Here is a 23,457-nt window from a genome sequence, read left to right as displayed (position 1 = left end):
TGCCAGCTGGGACGACGAAGGTTCGCAAGGAGACCCAGCTTTCGTCTAGCCCCGTGGAGGAGGCTCTGTCTGAAGCATTTTAAAGACAGAGTCACCTCTCTGCCCTACACAAAGTGCAAACGCTGAGACGAATCCTGTGCTTATACTCTGACCGAAGCCTGGTCTGAACCTGGGACTTTGCCATCGTAAAAACTGAGTAAAGGATTCGGGATCTGACCTATGAGAATGACTAATCTAGCAGAAGTTCACTGCCAAGAATAGAAACTCTCTGCAGTTACATTGCCTAGGCTGGAATACGTCCCTGTATTAGATTATGTATTAGAAGAGGGGGAAAAAAAGAGCAAACAACCTCTAAGATTTAACCCCCCTCTCTCTATAAACGGATATATATATATATGCACACACACATGCACAGAACCTGGCTGTCTTTCTCGGCTTTTCTCTGAGCTCTTCCAGGTACCCTACAATTGAAGGCCGCCAACGCTCCAGCAGTGTTTGCAAGAGGAGATCTTGATTGAAAGCACAAATATTTGTGCTCAAAGATACTGGACCTAACCTAACACCTTTTCTTCAGGCAAACTTGAGTCTGTGGTTCACGCCATGGTCTCAAAGTGCTTCCTAAACCCTAACTACCAGAGCCACTCACCGTCCTCGGGCTGGTGCCGCTCACTGCAGCCCTTCTGCTGGCTCAGGGGAAAGGCAGTGAGTGATGATGGAGCTCCCGAAAGCCAGACCAGGGCTTTAATGCTTCCACCCATCTCTCTGCTCACCAGTAACCCTGCACTTGTGCCTCCCCGTTGTGCTGACCATGAAAAGCAAACCCAATGCTCTGTGCCACCACGCGTTTTCCCTGAACCTGGCTCCCCGAGCCGAGCACAGCTGACTGCCCTGTGCTCGCGGTCAGGATCGCTGGCAAATTAGCACTCAGCTTCTAATTTAAAATCCCAGCACAGCTATTGAGACTCACCCTTGCGGCTTCACATTGCAGAATTGCAATAAAACTTTAATTGAATGCCTTCCTCAAAAGGGGACCTCCCTGAGTTAATGTCAGCCCCTCTGAGTGACTCTTTGCAGCCACAGGATGTCTATTTTATTATGGCACGCCATAGCCAATTTGATGGGAAAAGGAGACTGCTTGGCCCATGGAGAGAAAATGTTTTAACATTCATTCAAAGTGACAGTGCCCTAGTGCAATATGACTGGTAAATGCTAAATTGCCACAGATGGTAGATTTATGTTTTCTTTCCCCAAGGTCCCCTGCCTGCGATGCTGGGGGCTCGAGACGTGTACTTGAGGAAGGACCCACATTGCTGCTGCTGCTGGTGCTGATCTGTTGGTAGACACCTTTTCTTGGTAGCTGTGTGCTCGGAAAGCTCAGAAATGAGAAAGTACACAGCGAACAGCATGAACTATTTATCCTGGAAAGGGCACTCGGCTCTCGCCCATTGAGAGGGAACAGAATCACTGCAAAACAGCTCCAAAACCGAGAGGATGCTGACGGGCGAGGGGAGAAGCAGCCTGTGGACAAGCACGGTACCAAAGCCCCCTTGCCAGGGCATCGGCCCCACGCTTTGGGACACTGCTCTCGTTTCCAAATCCCAGCTGTTTCTCAGGGTTCTCTGTACCTCCTCCTGGACGACAGCAAGGTCGTGAAGCTGCCGGTGCCGGAGCAGCCATGGATGCTGTGCAGTGAATTCCTTATGTAATCCCTCCTTTGCTTTCCTCTTTTCATTCTTTTTTTGGTTTTATTTGACAGATTTGCTTAAAAAACAGCGTGGGAATACAAATGACATGTTCAATACAGATCAGCTCATGGCTTTACAACATCCCAAAGAACGTTAAGTACCGCATTATCAAAAGTCCTCGGCACTGGCTGAGAACAAAAGCCCAGCGCACGCCGCTTGGAAGAGGTGATGTTTGTCACATATTGCACAGATCGTTCCTTACAGCGCTGCCACACACCAAAGCCGCTTCCCGCGGTCGGCTCCCCTAGGCAGTACGTGGCTTCCTATGATGATTATACAACAGACACTTAATGGCAGTGAACTTGCTCAGCCTGGCAGACCTGGGGACTGTTTGCAGGAAAGAAGTTGCCTGTGATTTGTTACAGCTCTGTGGGCTCAGACAAGCTACATGCCCTCTTAATGCTCACCGGACTTGATGTGGAGGTGTCCATTGCGTCCACGTGGCTTGGGCACTTGAGCCCTCTCCATTCCTCAGTGCACTGCATCACCCCAGGCCAAGGGACCACTGCCACACGGAGCCTACCACCCCCTGCTCCGGGCCAGCTCTGCGGATATTAGGACCAGCACAGCCCGGGGTTTGTCTGGTGGCCACCCACGAGCCATGCGCAGCTGCCCATGAGCGAGCCCCGACGGAGCAGTCGCCGTGGACTGGCATGGCAGGAGCTCTGTCACACACCCCCATCCAACACGGGCACCAAAAGCAGCAGTGCAAGATGTGATTCCTTCTGCTGCCCCGGCCAGCTCATTTCACCACCCCTGTGAAGCTCTGCTCCTCTCCAAGAGCTCACTGCCGAGTCAGCTCTGCCCCGATGGGGCTGCGTTGCAAAGGCAGCAGCTCTGCACGGTGCAAGCGCTGCTCCAGCCCGGTGCCCCAGCCACTCCTGGCTGGCTTATGAGTCTGCAGCACCTTGCAGCGTGCAGCATGGCCGCGGCTAATTGCACCTCGTTAGAGTCCTGACGCTTCATTTCCACTGTGGATAGGAATGGAGAGCAGGGCATCCTTTGCCTCTAACTTTTGCCAGTCCCTCAGAGCAGCGTGTTTTGGACCCATGGAAACCCGTGGGTGAGCATCTCTGGGCATCTGGGCCTTAAACTCCTACATCTCATGGAGAGAGAACGGCGGCTTAGCTCTTCTGTCACTTAGATATTTTGAGAAATGCTACTTAGAACATCATTTCCCACTGCTGTGGCCCTGCCAAAATTCAGGAAAGAAACATTATCCACCGATAATTCCTCCCTCTCTCGCTGGCCCACCTCCCTCTTTTATCGGCCACCGTGGTGGCTCAGGCACTAGACATTTCCGAGGAATCCAAGCAAAGTCTGTGCAATTCCCTGCTTCGTAGGAGAGACCCATTTTTCTTATGTGTTAGTATCTTGTGGCTGCACTCCTCCAGCTAACAGCTTGCGCAATACAGTGACTATAATCCGTGCCCATCTGGCTTTTATTTATTCATGAAGGGCCTGATCCTGCAGTGTGCTGTTAGCCTTCGGGGAGGAGCAGAGCCTCTCTAACTCCTGCTGCCTCCTGAGAAAACTGAGGGTCTTGGCACCTACCATCGTCTGGCAGGAATACATCCAGGCTAAATTAGCATAAAGAGGGATGTGTACATTTGTTTTTACAGTGCTGTAAAATTGGAGTTATTAAGAAATCAGGCTATAATTGCCCTCTTAATGATTCTTACTCTTCTGCACTCATTCAAAGAGACTCATCTCTATTGTGTCAGGTATAAGAAAAAAGCAGCTTCATTGACATAGTTTATGACTTTATTAAAACCAAGGATTTTATATTAATAACTATAGGCTCCTCGGCTCTATTTCCCCAGTGAAGCAAATGTGTGCATTGGTCTAGGTCCAAGGCAATTTGTAAACACAAAGTATTAAAAGGCTCAACAATTCTAAAAAGTTTTAATTGGAAACTCAACAAATTGCTTTGCAACATCTTAATGCTTCAATATGGAGCTCTCAGATAATGAGGAGCTAATTAAGGGGCCAGGATTCTTTTTTTTATGATATCTAGCTCCATATGGGCTCTGCATTCAGTGCTTGCAGAACTAATGAAGGTCATAGAAGTAACAGCAAGGAAAGAAAGGAAAATTTTGAGCGTTCAGTGTTGTGATGATGCTAAGCAACAGTCTCAGTATTCCTGCCTGGATTTCAGGCCAGGTGCTGAAGTGAGCTTCATTTAATTCAACGGGACAGTCGGTGTAATTGCTATCACAGCTCTAAGTTGCATTTCACAGTCCACTGCTGCTCCCCCTGGGCTTTGCCGCTGCTGGGAGAAGACATAGCTGCAGTTTCCACATGCCAGCCCCGAAAGCCAGGCTCTCCTGTGCACTCCAAACCAATTGCACGTTGCTAGACATGGCCTACAGAACCACACAAATGTCATGGCATAGCTTCTTCAGAGGTGCAGAGAGCTCTTTTGCCCATGGTCTAAGCTGCCTATGTACAAACCAGGTCTGGTCCAGGAAGCACATAGCTGCATTCGTGCCACCCCATGCCCCAAAGCTGCAGCAGATATCCTCTGTGACAAGCACTATGAGTGAGAGTGAAAGACAGAAAAGCTCGGTGAAGTTCAAGAGCGAAAACAAACCTCATCTGTCCACCGGCAGATACCTCGTTCATCCCAAGGCAGTTATGAACCAGCTGGAGAGCATTGGTTCATCTGACTCAACGGACGGAGGGAACAATGTCAATGACAGGCAACTTGAAAGCTGCTTAGTTATTTGCTCGGCTACAGAGCCAGCACTTGGTGTAGCTGATGTGGCTGAGAGCAGAGCCTAGACGCTACAGAGCCCTCTGAGCACAATGCGTCCTCTTTGCAGGAAACAAGCCCTCACAAATATCTAGTAAAGTGCTTTTAAATTAATCCCTTGTAAAATATTAACAACACATAAACACATATACAAATGTATGATCAGATGTTTCACTGATGTAATTCACTGACTTCCATGACTGGATTTGGACCAGCAAGCCTCATGGCCCAAGTAATTAAGTCCCAGGCTATAGAAAGCAATCCTCTGGGACTTACTTGTCTTTGAATGGCTCATCCACTTGAAAAGTAATACATAGCATTAACTATATGACCATATGGCATCCACTTATAGAATATTGCACTACAGGCAAATAGGACAAAGGTACAGCCCCTTAAAGCACTTTTCTCATCTCATTAACTTTGGGTACATGTTGCGGGAAAGCTGTTCCGTCTTTGTTGTGTTCAAGGACATTTTGCGCTGTTGAGTTTTGTATTAAATGAATTGCACTAGGAAAATTAGAATCTAAATGCGGCTGTGCCTTGCCCTAAAGCAAACAGCATTATTTTGCCTTTTTGTAATTCAATTTATTTCTGCAGATCAATGTTTTGAAGCAAATGTGTTCTTTTGTCCTCAGATCTCGCCTAATGACGAAGCCGACTGGGCACTTGGCACCCGCAGCGGCATTCCAGTGCCCACGACGAAGCTGTCCGTCTGGCCAGGACGCGGGCGGGCTCTCTTGGTACCTGGCCACGTACGCCGGTGTGCCTGAAGTAGGCACGTGCACCTCCCCAAAACTGCACCGACCAGCTTACGCAATCTATTAACTCCTACAGAAGCGTTAAAGAAGGACTTTCTGGTGATTAGGGTGATTAGTTTAGCTCCTTGGCTTGCAAGCAGACAGTGAGAAGAATATGTAGAGGCTACGTGGATCCCACAGATGGTGGGACCTACACAGAAAAGCAGAACAGCTGACAACAACTGCGATCCAAAGCTACGCAATGACTGTGAAAGAGAAAAGCATCTCGGTCCCGATACAGACACAGAGCTGGCGCAGCCCCCTTTGCAGGCAACTGCATCCTTCCCATTGATTTCAGTGGCTGCTGGATCCAGCTCTAAATCTTTTAAGCACACTGCGCTCGCCCGAAATGGGTTTGTGCTGAAGAAATGCATTAGTTAAATAGAAATGACTGCAGGTGCCTCAGAGGTTTTTGGCTTCCCAGATTTCTCTTGTGCATTGAAAATCAGTACTGCTGCCAGTTACACCATGGTTCTCTCTTCCCGTTTTTAGCTTCTTGGAGGGAAAACCACTGCTGTATATCGAAGAGCTCCACAAAGCTGGCAGCCCAGTGCACTAGAAATATGGCATGTAGCGCAGAGAGGAGTCCTCGGAGAGCTGTCCCCATTCTGGTTACAGCCAACATTTCAGTGAGAAGAGTAGTGCTGACACAAGGTACTATCTCAAACCTGCGCAACTGGCTCAAACATCTGCGTGTGGACAATCATTCATTGCTTGCAGTTTAATCCAACTCTGGGAAACCACGTTATGTAAAATTCCCCCCCACCTCTCCTCCTGCTGAAGAGGCAAGCAGGGATCTTTTGCTAAGGCCAAGAAATCAAAATCCATATGTGCATTTTGCAGAAACCACCAACTGCATATATTTGCTTTCCTCAAACTGGTGAGCCTTCCCCCTTCCAAGGGCTTTAGTACACCAGTCTGCTGAGCTGCAAGGCTAAACCTCATCAAAGACCAAGGCTAACCACACACCACTTGGCTGCAATAGCTTCACGCATGGTGGTGCTGGGCACGTTCACTTCCTTCGCTCTTTGGAAAAGAGGCAATGGCCTATTGATGCCAGAGGTGGATGTTGCAAAGCCACCAGGCACCCCAGCTGCCCATGAGAGCCAGCCCAGCAGGTCTCCTGGAGCACAGGACTGGTCCTTCCAGTCCAGTCCAGTCCAGAGCTGGGACCCCACATATTCCACAATGTACAGCAGCAGTCAGCAGAATGAGCCCAGCAGTGGTGCTGTGCATCTGGTAGAACAGCAGTGGGGAGACCATAAGGTGGAAGCACATAAAGGGATAGGGAAGAAGCGTGGGATTTACTAAAGGCTGCTCAGAAGAGCATGTGAGCTTCCAGCACCTTTAGCCCCAACTATTAAGAGCTTTAGGAGCATCCAGTTGGAAAAATGCCTCAGACCATTTCAAGGAAAGGGCTGCTGTACTGCAGCATTCTGCAACGCTATGAGGTCTTTGCTTTAGCAAAAACAAGATGATCTTGACTGTATTGAGTGCTCAGGCCCAGACAATAACAATTGCTCATTATAATAAGCTTTGCAGTGCTAGATGTAATAAATGGAAGATTTTTACCACTCTAACACTCTAGCAAAATCATGATGAAAAGCAGTCTACGCATCCGAGAAGGAAAATGATCCAATTCCATCAGGCAGTCCAAGGCACAATATCTCCAGCCCTAACAAATGCAATAGACAACATCATTTTCCCCTGTTGCAGCACTGACATCGAATGCTGTCAGCTCCCCATACCCCACCGTGCTGCTGCCTGGGGATGCAGAGGCGCTGGACGCTCAACAATTACCAAAAAACCCAAGAATTCCTGTTATTCTGCCCCTCCGCTACACACGTTTGCTCAAACACAGAACAGACAATAAGCAAAACCGTGAAGTCTCCTAATGTTTTTATTGTTCGTTAGATAACTGTGGATAGTACAAAGTTTTCCTCTTAAAAAAAATTAATTACCTTCACACTTCCATAAACAGGGCTTCCCATGGGAATCTGATGCCACAGACTTTCCACAGAAGCTATTTCCAACCACCATAACGCTATGTAGATATTATAACAGTAAGAGAATATTCTTGTAATTATCAACATGAAATTGGTTAGCTGTGTATAAGGGTGAACACTGATCTTTTTTCTTTTTAGAAACAAAACCATCATTTATTAATCCAAACTACATCATTGCATTTACAACATTCATTGCATAAACTGGACATACAAAGTTTTGCCACCTCTGGTAAATAACAGACATACATTATACAATATATTTGCTGAATACATAAGTTCAAACAATATGGGTACAACAACTTGTTCATAATACATACTTAAACCATCGTGTTTAATAGTTACTAAGACACAGATCCATGAGCTACTTCGGGTCTCAGCACAGTTAATCTAAGTGACAAAAACACAGTTGAGAGACAGTAGCTGCTATGGAATGCAAGAAGAACTAACCTGTGATAGGGCTTATTCAGACAGCGAGAGCTCCTCACGGGTCAGCTTTTTCAGCTTAGAAATACAAATCACACATCCATTACAGCTGACCGCGGTGTCAGAAAATGTCCATGCAACCCCCACACAGAAGAAAGCGAGTCTCCCAAGGATAAACTTCCAACAGTCATTGCCTTACTTCTTTAGTATGTACTATAGATTTGCTATTGGAACAAAACCCAAAACAAAACCCAAAACGTAAGTGGTTCTTTAAGTGCAGTTCCAGCTGCAAGTACACGATTATTCTTAAGTCTATAACACAGGGCCAGACTTCTAGAAATGCAGAGGTAATGCTGATCTGTCAGGTTTACGCTGAATAATCCTCCATGACGTTGATCTTAATTTTGGCAGCTGTTTATCTATTTAAAGTGTGTTTCCTTGATATTAGTATTTTTGTTTAATTCCTTTCTCCCTTTTCCTCTTTTTTTCCTAAGTCAGTTTCTAAATAAGGGTGGACTACAACTCGTCAGACCTGATGACGTGGAAGAGGGTGACATTGTAAAGTATTTGGTGCCCGTTGTTCCAGGCATAGAGGGCACGATCCTTGGGGTTGTAGTCCAACATGGAAATGTGCGAGTACTTGTTTTGGAAGGGGATGTCGATGTACTCGTAGGTGGAGGCGTTGGTCTGGTAGGCGTAGTGCACCTTGGTGCCTCCCGAGTAGCCGTTGGTGACGTAGAGCGTGCCGCAGATGATGAAGGCCTCGCCGGCGCTGCGCTTCGGGTAGCTGGTGTTCCAGGTCTGGAGGCTCTGCAGCGTGTTGGGGTCCAGCTTGCTGATGACGATGTTGCCCGCGTTCTGGTTGGTGGCGTAGACGGCCCAGAGGCCGTTCTCGTCCACCATGAGGTCAATGTCCGAGTGGCCGCCCCAGGCATAGTGGTACATGTTGTTGTAGCCGGCATAATCCAGGCTGCGAGTCTTGAGAATGGTCTCTGTTTTCAAGTCAAACCTGATAATTATGTGGCTTTGGTATTTATTGAAATAGATAGAGCCATTGTAGACCACTTGACCGGTGCCAGACCAGGGGTGAGGGAGACGGTGAGAGGTAAAGTTGTCAGTATTCATGAAATCTGCCATAGATTTATACTCGCGGACAAAGCGGTTGTTGTGGTAGCTGTCCATGTACCAGACCTAAGCGAGCAACAGAAATGTGTTGTTAGAAAGCAGCAGAGAACCACCTACACCCTTCCGTGGGTTAAGAAGGGTTTCTCCCTTGCAAAGTCACCCTAGAAACTAAGCCGGGTGCTTAAATATAATGATGCAACAAGCAAACTAGAGATGCCTGCCTTTCCAAGAAGCCTGCCTTTTCCCCCCCACTGCCCCTCACGGTGTTTGTGAGAACAAGGGGCCACAGGAGAAGATCCCTCCGGTTTCCCCTCCTGCCCCGACACAGGGGGTTTGGCCGCAGCGGAGGGGCTCCGAGTGCCGGGGCGTCCCGTGGAGGGTACGGGGAGCCACAGGAGCAGCTGCCCACAAGCCCCAGGGTCAGAAGGAATCCAGAGCAAACTGCCAGGCGGGCAGATTCATTTGGCAACCTGCTGGAAAACGATGCAGCCAGAGCCTGTCACCTGTGTTCAGAAAGCAACCCGGGCTGCAACCCAGAACACAGCCAAGACATCGTCTGGAATCAGAAAGGTGTCCCAGGTGGGTAAACCGATATCTCCCCAGGAGCCTGGGAACTTGAGCTCTTCCCTGGAAGTATTGCGTGATTGACACTGTCCTCCTGAAGGGCAATTAACACCTTTCTCCAACTGGATAAAGCCAGAATATTACGTTGCTGCTGCTTTTTCTTCCTGTAAGCCCCATCACGGTAACACTAAATTATATCATCTGCTGTGCAGAACTCCATTAATTTGGCATGCAGAAGCCTATGAATGCAATCGCTCATTGTCAAGGAAATTTGGGCAAAGTCCATATTGGTTTAAAAATCATACACTTCTGCATCAAAAGCTTAAACCGAGGCTACTGCAATGCAAGAGACAAAGACATCAAAATCTCTATTGGTAGATGGGAACAATATTTTAAATCATCATTTAAACACCCGTTCACCAGGGACACTGCCTAAACTTCTCAAAAAACAGAAACAAACAAACAAAACAAACCTTTAGCCATTTGCAACCAATTCTGAGGCAAAAAATCAGGCCAGGAGTTAACAGCAAGACAAAACATCCATCTAGTTAGTGACATTGTTTGCATTTGTTGCCTAAAAATAAGACAGCTGCTTTCTACAGCAGGAGCTGTGTAAGCAGGAGAAGAGGTAAGAGATTAAATAGCAGCCAGAATGCCTTTAAAGACACAGATTTGGCTAATGTCTTAGAGCAAGTTTCTTTTGCAGCCCCCTTGCAAAATCTGATCAAATCATCTCTGCAGTAGTGCTATTTCCAGGGTCCAACAGAAGAGCAGACAAATACTGGCACATGGGGCGTGCATGTGTACTGGAGCTGGCTTCTGCTTGAAGGGCCAAGTGAGGTCGGCAAGGACTCCACAGGGAACGTTAGGCCCCCCTCATGCTGTCCTGCCTGCAGCCACTGCACAGGAACCTGTGCCAGATTGCTCCAGTCTTTGCACCTCCACCGTGGGCTTGAGGATGGCAGGAAAAAAACCCACCTCGTTGCTGAGCCCCTGGCAGAAAGCTGCCTGCAGCCTGGGAGGGTTTCCCCGGTCAGATGCAGTGCTGGAAAACATTCTGCAGCTAATGCAAAACCTGTGTTCAGCTAAACTAGCTTGGGAAATGACAAAAAGAAGCCAATTGCCTCTGCTGCTCCCAAGTCATTATTTGGTATTAAAAAATTACACAACTCAGCGCACATGTTTCAGTTTTAGAGACACAAAGAGAAGCCCAGAAAGAAACCCTCGTTATCCCACTGGCGCTGCAAGGTGGCAGGATGCAACGAGACTTCGTGCTCTGGAGAAGCGGAGATTGATGGAGCGCTGCCTCGCAGCGCCGGCTGCCTCTGAGCAGCCCTCTCCTGCGCGGTCTTGCCAATACGCATCGATCCCAGCGCTCAGCATCCGCCCGCTGTCTCGCCACCAGCTTTCTGCCAGGCTTGCTGCTTTGCCCCGATGTGTTCAGTGATTTCACGGCACGAACAAGAGACCTCGCGAGCACCTCTGGCTTGGTGACACAACCTGGATGTGACAAACTGCCCAGTTTCTCCCCATCACCAGCTTCCACACTCTGCCAGGTAACCAGTGAAATCACTTAATTGCATGCTTCTAAAAAAAATTCATAGTAGATCTGTATATTAGATACACACACGCACATGCCCCCATGAAGCTTGAGCTATATTCCAAAGAAAACTGCTTTGTCTAACTCTGTAACAAAAACTCACTGCAGAAAAAGACATAGGTAACAATTTGAAAAAGAACTGGTTTCAGACAAAGCTCTCTGCAGACATGGGAAGATCTTCAGCATAGGATTAACCAGCTTAAGCTGCAACTGGCCTGACTTCCCCTTCACAGACGTATGAATCAGGCCCAACTCCATCAGTGCCCAGGGATGCGGCAAACGCAGTTGTGAGCAAAACAGGTTGTGATGTGGGTAAAGCCTTCCCGTTCCACTTCATGATTAGGACCTTTTTTGGGTTGTGTGTGGAGTTCTGCTTCATAATTGTAAAGCAAAGAGGTAGTGCACTGGGGAACCAGCACCAACCACTTGGCTGCTGGAGGGGTATCTCTAAATCCCTCGAGGGAAAGAGCCGGACATCCCACATCACTGCTGTTCAGGCCCACGGCATGTCCACGGCACGGCCAGCGAGATGCGGCAGACGAGGGCCAGCAAGAGAGATCCACCTCCACCTGCCTCCATCAGAGCAAACTATTAAGCCCGCATCAATTGCAAGGTACGATAGCAGCAAACAGGCAGTCAGGGGAGCCTGTCTCCAGCTCTCAGTCTCCAGCTTATTTTCAAAGCACTTCGGTTCACCTCACTATTTGTGTCACAGCAGGAAACCCTTATCTGCTGACAGGGCTCCCATCTCTCCTGACACTATCTCCAGGCATTTCCTAAGGCTCCGCCAGCGACACTGGAAGCTGGCTCCGTAACGAGCTCCATCTCCAGAGATCTTGCGCCTCTCCCAGAGCCTCCCGGGAACACGCGTGGGAAGCCAGCAAGGAACCGACATGGACCATCTGCCCAGCTCCCAAACACCCACGTCTGGAGCAAGGAAACCTCCCCAAGCAGGATCTGCAGCAGCAGGCGTGAAGGGTGGCTTCTCCAGAGCATCCCTAGTTCTCACTTAGCCATGGAAAGCCGATCGCAGGGCAAGCTCTCAAAATAGCCTCCCCCAACACGGCCCTTGGCTGCACCTTCCTCCTCTGATGAAGGCTGCTTCACACAGGAGGGAATTTCCACGTAGCTGAGGTCTGTGGTTTTTATTTTGTTTTTCTGCCTACAAATCCTCAGCAAACACTCAAGATATTTTCCATTCCATCAGTCATGGGAAGCCTGGATTGATTTTCAGCCAGTTATTGGCCTCCTACCTCCTTGGGATCAAAATTGAACGGTCTGAATAGAAAAAAAGACCCAAACAAAGCAAAACAAATCTCTCCCTGGCTGCAGTCAGTTAATTCTTCACAACATCGACGGTGGAGGGGGAAGGACAAATGGAGTCAAATGACATTATTGGAGGCACTAGCAGCAGAACAGCAGCAGTGACCGGGATTGCAGGGCCCTTCTGCTCGGCCCCAACTCCCTCGCGCCTGCCGCCGGCACAGCCTCTCCTAGGCACACGTGATGGCTCCCCGCAGCCGGAAAAAACAAACCCGGACGAGAAACACCAGCCCAAGATTTGCTTCCCCTTCCATTGGGGGCACAGACCTTGTGTTGATATTTCCAAGATCAAGCATCCCTTCAAAGAGGAGAAGTTGGCTGGGAAGAGGATGGAGGGAAGGGAACGAATAAGTCCTCCACCCGCAGCAGAGCCCAGCTCGGCGGGCAGGAGAGAAGCACAATTTTGCTGTGCCCGGGGAAGAGGTCTTGGCTCTGGGCTGCTCAGCTCACCCTCCTCATCCTCCCTCCCTGCATGAGCCTTGCTAGCTTCCCATCACAGACAAGGTCAGCAGAGCCCTAGGAGATGAATCCAGGCCTGTGCAAGGGCTTCAGCGCTTGGACTTAATGAATTTGAAGTGACCTTGGCCATGACATCGGGGGCTGGGGGAGCACAGATGAAGCCGTTGCACCCTTACCTTGTTTTCTCCCTCAGGGGCGAGAGGATCCGTCATCCACGATCCAAACCTGGACCCCGAGGTTTTAATTGTGATCGGGTCACTTATTCCGGTCAGCTTGCCGCAAGCTGGAACAAGAAGAGCGCAAGGCTGGTGAGCACCACTCCAAACGCCCGACCGCTGCGGCCTTGGCCCGCGCATGCGTTCCCGCAGGACAGCCTTGCCCACCCAACCCCGGGGCTCTGGCGAGCGGCACCAGCCTTAAAACTGCCCAGGCTGCTCTGCCCCCTGCTCTCCCCAACCAACGGCGAGCTATGTTTTTATCTAATTAGAGGTAATTAGGCCAATAACAACTGTTCCATGCTTTTGTTTCGTTCCTCTTTGTAACAGTTCTCCTTATCGCACTGCCCCCAAGACAACAAGCTTTCCTGCAAACAGCCGGGCTGCTAATGCTGCAGAATAGGAAATGAGAGGAGTTAGCCAGGGTCAAGCAGCCAGGTGGAGAAATTAGCTGAAGAGCTATGCTCATTTCTGTGACAATAGAGTGGGTGCAGCCACAATAAAGAGACAGACATGTCTGTTCCAGCCCTGCTAGAAGTATGCATTTGTTACAGGTTATGCAAAGGAGGGGAAAAAGTGGGAAATTATATACACTATAAATCTTTTCCCTACAAAAAACATCTACTGGCTTCTAACAGCCACTTCCTCTGTTGTCTATCCTGTCTGCACACTTAAGAGACACGAATGTATTTGCCACCCCTCCTGCCATCCCTCTGTGAGCCTGGAGAGCCCAGTGAACCCCAGGAGAGGAGCACAAGTGCAGAAGGTGCATCCCAAGGCCCCAAGGTCAGCTGCGGTGCTCAGCCCCTCGCAAAGCCTGGGAGAGCAGGGCCTGGCTGCAGCGGGTGCTCTGTGTGCCCAGGAGCTGCCGCTGGGACTCCTACCCGCTCCCAGCATCACCCGACTGGGAACGTGAACCTGCATGAAAATGGCTCAGAATTAAGGGCCTGGTATGGAAACACGCTTAGGTGCCTCATCCCATTGAGTTCAGGCCCCCCGAATTCAGGGGACGTGTCAGCACATCTGCAAGTCCAGCCAAGTGCCAGGCTGCATTTTTCAGCCCTAAGTGCCCCGTGCGCCTCTCCCGCTCCGCTTGCTGCGCTGGCAGCCCAGGGCAGCCCGTTCCCTCTCTGCAGTTCTTTCTACTGACACCAAACCCAGCCACTCTCCGGGGGACCCGTGAGTCGCTGCCTGCAATGCCGCAGTCGCGGCACCAAGGCGCAGCCGTACGCTGATTGCCCATGGACAGCAACAGCCACAAGTCTCAGCAAAGCTGCCATTCGGGGCTGTTGAGACACTAGCATTTCAGCATACGTGCACGGAGGAGTGACAGGTCAAGAGACAAAGTACGATGCAGCAGGAGGAACTGCGGGCTTGTATTGAATGTACTGTTGCTAAGGGAGCAGTCATTTAAAACCCGGACACACTCCGTGCAGATCAGGTCTTGCAGCAGCATCTCCCGAGCAAGCCACGCTGAGGTCAGCGGCTCAAGGGGGATGATTGCAAGCTCAAGTGCAGAAGGTGTTTCTTGACTTTTCTCCTTTGATGTGGAAGCCCCTGGCAGGCTCATCAAGGGGAAGGTCAGGGCTGAAATGGAGCGCCTGCTCCCAGGGCTGGGTTTCGAGGCTCGCACTGCACTGCAGCGTGAACGGCTCCTTCACTCAGCGGAGGAAGTCGGGGCCAGGGCCTCAGGTGGGCGTTAGCTGAGGTGCTGCTGAAATGCGTGTGGAGCTGTGCCAGCTTCTGCCAGCTCAGGACAAGGTCCCTCTGCTCTGAATTATCAAGTACCTACACCTACGATTCCTGTAATATCTATCAGTTGACTTTCTCCTTCGTCCTGATTACGGCCACTGAACATATCCACGTACCTCAGCTCTGAGCTGCAGAGCAAAGGGGTCACCCTTCCCTGGGGGTATGCAGACCAGACAGTGCTGTCACTTGTAGGGAGGCTGCAATCCATGCAGGCTGACCGCAGCAGGGCCCAGGAACGACCCCAGCTCAGGGGAGCAGGAAGGCAGGCAGCTCAAGGCTGCTCTCCTCGAGGGTCTCTCAGAGGTGCCGTAAATAAATTTGACAAGCAGGTCTTAGGCAACCCTATGACTTCACCCTCTGCCCTGAAGAGTGGCCTTCGGAAGCCAAGCAGATGATGCCTCCTGCTCTCCTCTCCCCACCTCCCTCTTGCTCTCTTCAGCACTCAACAAGGAGGTGCCTTCTTCACCACAGAAGATCACACACACCTCAGCTACCCTCCTGTGCAAATACATTGCAAACAAACCCCCTCGTGTTACTGTGAGGGAGGGGAAGGAGAGGTCTGTGCTAGAGCAAGGGACACGTGCTGGCCTTGCCTACCTGAGGCACCACCCGAAAAATGCTGTGCCTTTGGGCTCTGCGGCAGCGGAACAGCCTGTACTGCTTAGCGCACCATAAAAGTGAAAAAGCAGCAGAACCAACTCACAGAGCCTTTAGGTCAATGACACAAAGCCGGGGACAAAAACCACATCTCTGACCCAGTCTTGTGCTCCTTAGCTCTGCTACAGAAAGCAGAGTCCCACCACCACTCGTTGCTTCCTAATGCTATCTGCCAAACACCTTTGTTTCTGCCTTCAGCTTTGGCGCTTAGGGATATCACAGAGGTTTCTTCTGCCTCCTAAAGAGAGAGGGCAGAAGGAACTGGAGAGACCACACCAAAAAGCACAGACCTTCCCCAGTCTCACTGAGCCATGGACACTCTGAAGCATATGGGAATTCATCCTCCTGCCTGCTTGCTTCAAAACCTCTCCATTCAGGAGGAGAGCGAGGTATTGACAAGGGCTGCGAGGGGTTAAAATAATAAATGCCTAATCTCTCGCAAATTCCCCTCGCAGAGGCCCAGCCTTCCTCTAATCACAGATCTGCCGCACGCCGCCTGCCATTATCAGAGCCCTACATTGCTGTCACTTTATCTCTTCCCTTCTATTTCCCTGGAGAGAAAGGTTGTATAAAAATTCATTGATTAAAAAAAGGAAAAAAAAAAAGCCACAGCGGCTGATAAGGGTAAACTGGTGTTGTTTGCAAGTAGTGAGGCTACGTCTCATGCACATATAGCTGCAGGCACATTCATAAGAGCTCTTCAGCAATACTCGAGGGCTGCTCTCACACAGACCAAGGTGTTTTCTGTCTCAGTGTAGATCTGTCCCAGCGCCCAAGATGCCCAGTGTCAGCATCTTTCCCTTATCGCACTCCACTGACTTGCAGAAGGGGGGTTTTAAGCCCCAGCTGTGCCCCTAAACGCTGATGCTGGGGTGCCCAGCAGCACCCTGCCCTGGGGCAGCCCGGCCCCCACCGGTGCAGAGCCTTCTGCAGCCCGCCCGGTCCCATGGGAGCAGCGGGACGGGGGGCAGCCCCAGCCCCAGGGTGGGGGTCCTGCTCCCACAGCGCAGACGCAGGGGCACGCAGCAGGACTCGCACCCTGGGGCATTCGCATTGCCATTCTCAAGCCAAATATCTCCAGCATTTCCCTAAACACAGGAATGCCAGAGATGCTGCATTCGGGACTGATTTTCCTTCAAGGACCGTTTTTGATGCTGAAACACCCTGAGCATTTCAAGTCACTCAGGGATGAAGGTGAAACGGGAAAGAACAACCCAGTGCCCACACGAGCCTGGGACATGGGGAAGCCTGGGAACAGCAGTTACCTGGGCATGCACAGAGAAGCTGGCTGCACTCCAGTTTCTCCAGCTCTATTCAGGTCCCTGTAACTGTGACCAATTGTGGCCCATGCATACCTATTTCCTGGGAAATTGCACAAAATCAGCCTCTTCCAGACTGACCCTCCAGGCTGACCCAGCAGCTGAGGTGAGCAGCAGCCAAGCACCACCCTCATGTGCACAATCCCTCCCTCGTCCTCTGGCCATGCAAGGAATTTTCCACCAGGAGAAGATGCACTTTCCTTCAGCCAGTTAAAACGAGAGCTACCATCCTCTCAGGATACTCACACCCCCGCTCCATATTTCTCCTAAGATCCAGCCCACAAGTGATGTTTAGCAGCTCAGCAGCAATTTCTCTGCCAACGCAGCCAACCGCGCCGTCTGACTCCGGGCTCTGCCGTGCTGGTTGGGCTGGCGCTGCTACGGCCCGAGAGCTTTCCCTGCTCGAGCTTTCCATGAAATCAAGGTCTGATCCCTCACCCCCTGCTCCCAGGCCCTTCGCAGCCACAGCAGAGCTGCAGTTTTTGAGCAAGAGCTGTCAGGAGAGCAGACCCTGCTCGTTACACTGATTTTATAGCGTGGCACGCACTTGCCAGCGCTGCTAGCGGGCAGGAAGGTCTTGGAAAAGAAACCAGAGGGAGGTGAGGTCCCTCGGGCAGATTTTGCAAGCTCGTGCCACGTGCCAGAGCCCTGTGAGAGGCTGCAGGGCTCCCCCAGCCCCCATGCCCACCCGGCAGCACCCAGTTTGCAAGACCGAAAAGGGCCCCCAGTGCCCCGTGCAACCCAACGTACCGCCCCGCGCCAACGCCAGCTTTGGCACGAGCAGCGCTGAGAGCCTGCCCTCCGCGGGGGCAGCGGCGGTGCTGAGAACGGGAACGATGCTAATAGAAAGGCTCTCACTTAGCAAGGGAAAGGGAGGATGCGTTTGCTCTTTCCCCTTCTCTGCACGAGGATCGCCTTTTTTTTTGCTTAGCCCCTATTTTCTGGGGAAGTAGCACGTATCAGCACTGAGAGAGTCACGGAAAGCTTGTGCCGCCAGGCAAACACGAACCCGCGGAGCGCAGCTGCGCTAAATCCGCCCTCCGGTTCAAGGAGGAGTGACATCCTTTCCCATCTTCCAGGACTTCTCTCAGGAACACTAATGGAAACCTTAAAATCCCTACACGAATAGTGATCTTGAAGGATGCAAATGGAATAGAAAATTGAATGTGCCACTATTGATTACCCCCCCCTACACACACACGTGCAGTTCAGCGACAGCAAGTATTTTCACTATTGATCCATCAATATGCTTAGGAAACCCAAAATACTGAAAAGGACCTCGTCTAAAGAAGATGCTGCGACACTATGGACATCAGTGCTCTCTGGAGGGTGGGGAGAGGAGAACTGGACAGGAACACAATGTAAACATGCTATTTTTGCTGTCCGTCCCGCGATTTCGCAGCAGCTCCCTGATGCTGCTTTGGACACCCCTAAGCACGACTCCAAGCTCACGAGCTCCTAGACTGCGGCACGCTAACAAGCGCTGGGCGAGCAGCACTTGTCAGCCCAAACATGAGAAAATCTAAGCTAAAACATGTTATCTGAAACTCCACTGAATCCCTCTGAGCAGGTAATTTGCAGCAAATAACAACAGTCAGCAAACAGGGCCTCATCTTGTGCCAGCAAAGTGTCTGGAAGGTTGTTATCTGAATTTAACTCAATTAACTACCCTTTTCACTGGTTTACACTCTGGAGCGATAAACAACTTTGGAAATTCAATCTATGCTGCTTGCTCTAAGTGACCAAACAAATCATCTGCGCGGGCGAGCAGGCAAACCCTCCCAGGGCAGACCCCGGCGGGAGCCCGTGTCCGACTCCGCTGCACCTGGGGGGTCCTGCAGAGCCCCAAGGCACAGAAATTCCCCCATGCCAGGTCACAGCAAGTGGCCACCGAGAGGGTGGACAAGCAGGAGGAGAAAGAAGGGACACAGCCAGAGAGCCTGAACAGAGCCTCAGACAAATTCCCAATAAACCAAATGCTTTTGGAAAGAGCTGACTGGAAGAGCTGCAAATATTTCTAGGAAGAGTCACCTGCAAGAGCTTGCTGCCCCTGCTACCTTACAAAGAGTTTTTCATCTGTAAGAACATAACACACCTGTCTAGCATTGAGCTTAGGTCCATTTTAGAAGAAAATAAGAAAGAAAACCTCTGTACTAACCTCTCCCCAGGAGAATTCCCTGCCCTGCTGCAACACTCTCCTTCTCAGCTATCAAGCCCAGGCCTGATGCTGCCCAGCATTTAAAGCCCCACGGAGTCACCTGACAGCCAAGCAGCCCCTGAACCCTTCCCTGTACATTTCAGTCTGTCAGAGATGCTCCTGCCCATCAATTCCCATACATGGACAATTTCAGGAGAGTAATAACACTTTTCCAGCTGCAGCATGGCCACCTCAGGGAAGGAACCTGTATCATGATGCACAAATAGGTGAAAAATCACATCAGAACAGGAAAAAAAATCCCACATGTGGACCAGAGTCTTACCAGGGACATTGACCTGGGCTGGCTGCCACAGCTAGAGGACCTGAGCACCAGGGGAGGTGCAACTACCCAGCACTGGCCCAGAGCTCAGCCTGGGTCCCAGGCTCTGTTTCCCACCTTTTACACACCAGCACCCACTTGCCAGCGTCAGCTCCCAGCTGCAGCCAATGCTGCAGGTATCATATTGCTTTAACTGCTGACACTGGCATGAACCACAGCTGCACAACAGGGCACAAACCAGGTCTGTGAGCTCCTAATCAGCATCAAAACACAGCTTTAATCTGGTGGAATGCAAAATAACCAGTGAAATGCAGCTCAGGAATGGTCCAGAAGTCCATCCCGCTTACAGCAGGCCTCTTGCAGCCCAGCAGCGTGTGTGTGAGGCTGGTCCTGGGACTGCGGGTAGCGGGAAGGGCTAACAGTGCAAGAGGAGGCCCTATTTTTGCAGGTCGAATGGGTTGGGGAGCCACTTCTCAAGGTCTGCTGCCACTCTGCGGGGAGGGTACCACAACATCCCTTGAGCCGTGCAGCTCCGCCAAAGCCAGCCGGAGCGGCGGCTAGGAGGACCGAGATGGTTTTGTTTAAAGAACTATCCTTGGCAAAGCATTCCCACGGCTGTGATTTGCTCCCCCGGTCCTGCTGCTGCTGTTCTCCCTCCCCATCACCCGCAGCTTCTCTTCATCTTCAGGAGCTGGGCTGAAGGCTACGGATGCAGCAAACAGACGCTGCTTGGGCACCACCTCCTCGTATCAAACCCACCTCCACCTTTGCAGGGGGGAATGAGAGGAGCTGGCTCCCGAGGCAGAGCTGCCCTTGCGGGAGGGACCAGGCTGGAGGTGCGGGGCTGCCAGGGGTTGCCGCTATGTCACCTGGGCCAAAGGGACATTTCTGTGCCTGTTCCCCATCCTTTCACATCGGATCCACTGAAGGACTGTCTTTGATCAGATGTTGGCACAGTCCCCATGGGAGAGAGCTCCAGACTACACCGTTAGGCATTGCTAAAATAGAAATTACCAAGTGATTGAGGTAATCTCAATCATTTCTGCCCCTGTTAAATGCTCACAGTGAAATTCAAGTGGGCTAAAGCAAGGTCTGGGCTTCAGCGACGCCCCACAGCAGCCCTGCTCAGAGGCCGTGCTGGCCTCCCTGAGCTGGAGCAAACATCACCGCCATGGGAAGAGTGGAGAAGACCCGTGGCAGAGACCAGGCGACAAGGAAAGTACAAGATAACAAGGGACAGGATTAAAATGCTAGGAGAAACACCGGGCAGGAGGCTGCTTATGGGAATGCAGAAGTGTCTAGAAACAAGCCAAAGCAATTCCAACAGCACAGACAGGAGGGAAACAAACCGTTACCTTGCCAAAGATACATAATGCTGAGAAGAGATCTGATCTTTCTTGAAGTTTCCTGAGAGTGTAATTTCATATGTGCTACCAAAACAGACTGCAGAGCAGTTAATGTGTTTAGATTATCTAAATTGCTTAACAAGAAAGTCAATAATGTGAGTAGAAATTAAATCAAGTCAGAGCTTTTGCAACAAATGGCGGGGAGATTCCTTGCAGTTGGTGGAGGCAGTGCCTCCATCCATCCCCACCCTCCATCGCTCCCCCACCTCCACCCTCCGCCTGGGGCCAGATGCTGGTTTGAGCTACAGCAGGGGCTCCCCACCGTAAACCCACGGGGTTCGTTGGGGTTTGGGTCAATTAATCCTGTCCAAACGAGACCACGGATGAACCCCTGGGGTCCTAGGACTCGGCCTGCCTGAAGGATCTCCCTGCGCTCCTGGGGAAAGGAAGCGACGGGTGGGATTGGTACCCTGCCTGGTGTCACAGCCCACGCCAACACGACCCCCCAGCAGCTACGCCATGCTCTCCTGCACGGGGCTTTGCAAGCAGCGAAAGGAAAGGGGAAAGGCAACCGAGGCACGGCCCGCACACACACCACTCACAAAGGTATGCAGAGGAATCGCGCAATTTCAGTGCATACAATCCAGGCCGGTGTGCAAGGTCCAGTTAGCAAAAGATTGGACATTGATGTATAAGCAAAATGGGTGCACGTGTTTGCTTTGCATAAGCACTATTTAAAACAGGCTGGGTATTTGCCACATTTCACTGTCCACTTATGCAAACGCTGCAAAAAGCCACATGCCTAGTTAAGGGCCTGATCCTGAAGCACTTATGCCATCAGTAACTTTGGTCATGCAAGTACTCCCCAGCGGGACTACTCCCAAGACTGCCGTTACTTATAGCATAAATATTTACAGGATCAAACCTGGCTGTGCAAGCTCATCCCTCACAGCCAGGCAAGGCCCAAGGAGATGTCCAGTCTAGCATCTCTTTCTCCAGATGTGACGTGTTAACATTGATGGTGTTTGGCCAGTGCCACCATGTTGTTCTGAGCCTACCTAATTTTTGCATGCATGCACGAAGCCTTTCTTCAAGATTTGACACTCTGTTCTGAAGCTCTTCGTAGTCATAGGCGCCAATCTCTTCCTGGAGTTCGTTTAGAACTGACGTCAGATTCTGGACCTCCTCTTTAAACTGCAATACCAATTTTGCATCGGCTTTGTACTCTTCCAACACTGGTATCAAAGGCCTAAGTTCCTCCATTTTCGCTTTTATTGCCTGCAAGGTTAAAATAAGCTCGGTTCAGTGCTATGCGTGCAAAAATCTGCAACACTCTGCCTTGACCTGGTTGCTTCCTACGTGAGTGCAATGTTCATAGCCCACAATTATTAGCATAAAAATTATTTTAATTATTATTTTGGTCCAAATGATGTATTGGAAAGAACATATTAAACAGGCTGCAGAACACCAAAATATTTGGGAAAGGCCTTTATTTGTCATTTTTAGAATGCAACATCTTAGGGTTACATGCTTCAGATCACATACACAAAGAGTTCTTTTTTTTTTCTTTCCAAAAAATAAAATAAAATAAGATATATATGCATTGACAAGGGTTTCAAACTATTCATGAAATGCATCTACAATTGCATGCAAAGGAAGATCTTGGTTGTGTGGTTCAAGGTTCCTTAGTGAGATATGGTGCTAATTTGGAAAATAATCAAAAAAATAAATGCATGGTGCAAAATGCTCTGTGGCCCTCTTTTCATGGTTACATGGGAGTGAACTGCTTCTTCAGTCACTGCAGCATTGAAAAAACTTGCTTTTAAGTTAGCCCTGTAAGCAAGAAAATGAAATACTGTTGAGGATCTAGCTCACTAACCTGCCTTATATAGATAGCCATTCATAGACAAATACTCTTACGGAACTAAAGAGAGAAAGAACACAAGATCCCCAGACCACTCACATTTTAATGCTGGCATTAGCAGAAACAAAATGCTGTGGCTGTTATTTAAAATGATGCCTTGGCAGCAAATTATACAAAAATTCCTTACTGTTTTTAGGCATGCTATAAAGAACATAAAAATCAAAGTCATTATGCAATTTATTTTGCAGAAATGCAGACTTTTTTCTTCCTAATTAAATAAAGGCCTTGCTTAAAGGCACAGTATACAGCATTTTGTTGAAGACGCTTTGCTCCAGCAGCTAATGAGCAGACATAAATATGCATGCACCTGCCCGTTAATGAAGCATGGTTAGGACACACAGGCTACCTGGCGCTGCTGGCCGTTAAACTAAGGTATATCCAGAAGAGCACAGAGACCAGATTTATAGATTTACAGGGCTGTGATATTTGACTGTTTGGGTCTAGGGTGAACAGGATCAGAAACTGGCCCCCATATGCTCACATCTCCACTTTCCATCCCCTCCTGTTTAAATCAGCAGCCTTTCCTTCCTGCACTTCACCTGTGGGCAAGGTGTTTATTTCCTTACTTAGCTGTGCCTCTTGGGGCAGGTTTCCTATCAGGCAGTCTAAAACCCACCATAATGAAGAAAAAAAAAAACTTGTGCTTAAATCAGAAAGACGGGCCTTGGATCCAGACTGCCGAGCTAAACTCACGGTCCCGCGGTAACGGGAAGCCGGGGAGTGGAGGAGGTGGAACTGGTGGACGATTTTAAGAACCTTCTTCCCAGGGCTGTATGATGCAATCTTGGCATTTCAGTTTTGAGCATAGCAACTAAAATTTGTGTGGTTTAAAACACCAGTTAGCTGGGTAGCTGACGGCAAACAGGGGGGAAACCTTCTCCCCAGATTTCACTAGAAATTTTCTCAATCTGTTTTTTATTTCTATTAATCCAAAATTTTACTAAATGTTAACATTTCAGCTACTGCGGAC

General features: G+C 49.9%; 1 protein-coding gene across 3 annotated transcripts in view; it reads right to left on the bottom strand.

The window, feature by feature from the left end:
• Window positions 1–7,179: 7,179 nt before the first annotated feature.
• The window catches only part of OLFM1 (olfactomedin 1), a 36,061-nt gene continuing 19,783 nt past the window's right edge, over window positions 7,180–23,457 (bottom strand). For all 3 annotated transcript variants that reach the window (XM_026094425.2, XM_064523854.1, XM_026094423.2), the window contains 3 exons: window positions 21,622–21,841; window positions 12,974–13,080; window positions 7,180–8,917 (listed from right to left, as the gene is read on the bottom strand). In XM_026094425.2, the coding sequence (XP_025950210.1) occupies window positions 8,243–8,917; window positions 12,974–13,080; window positions 21,622–21,841 (1,002 nt within the window). In that variant the 3' untranslated portion in view covers window positions 7,180–8,242. The remainder of the gene's footprint in view (window positions 8,918–12,973; window positions 13,081–21,621; window positions 21,842–23,457) is intronic.

The sequence above is a fragment of the Dromaius novaehollandiae genome, chromosome 20 (assembly GCF_036370855.1).
Source record: "Dromaius novaehollandiae isolate bDroNov1 chromosome 20, bDroNov1.hap1, whole genome shotgun sequence".
Taxonomy (NCBI): domain Eukaryota; kingdom Metazoa; phylum Chordata; class Aves; order Casuariiformes; family Dromaiidae; genus Dromaius; species Dromaius novaehollandiae.
The sequence above is the reverse complement of the archived record's forward strand: the minus strand, read 5'-3'. Positions and strand labels throughout refer to the sequence as shown.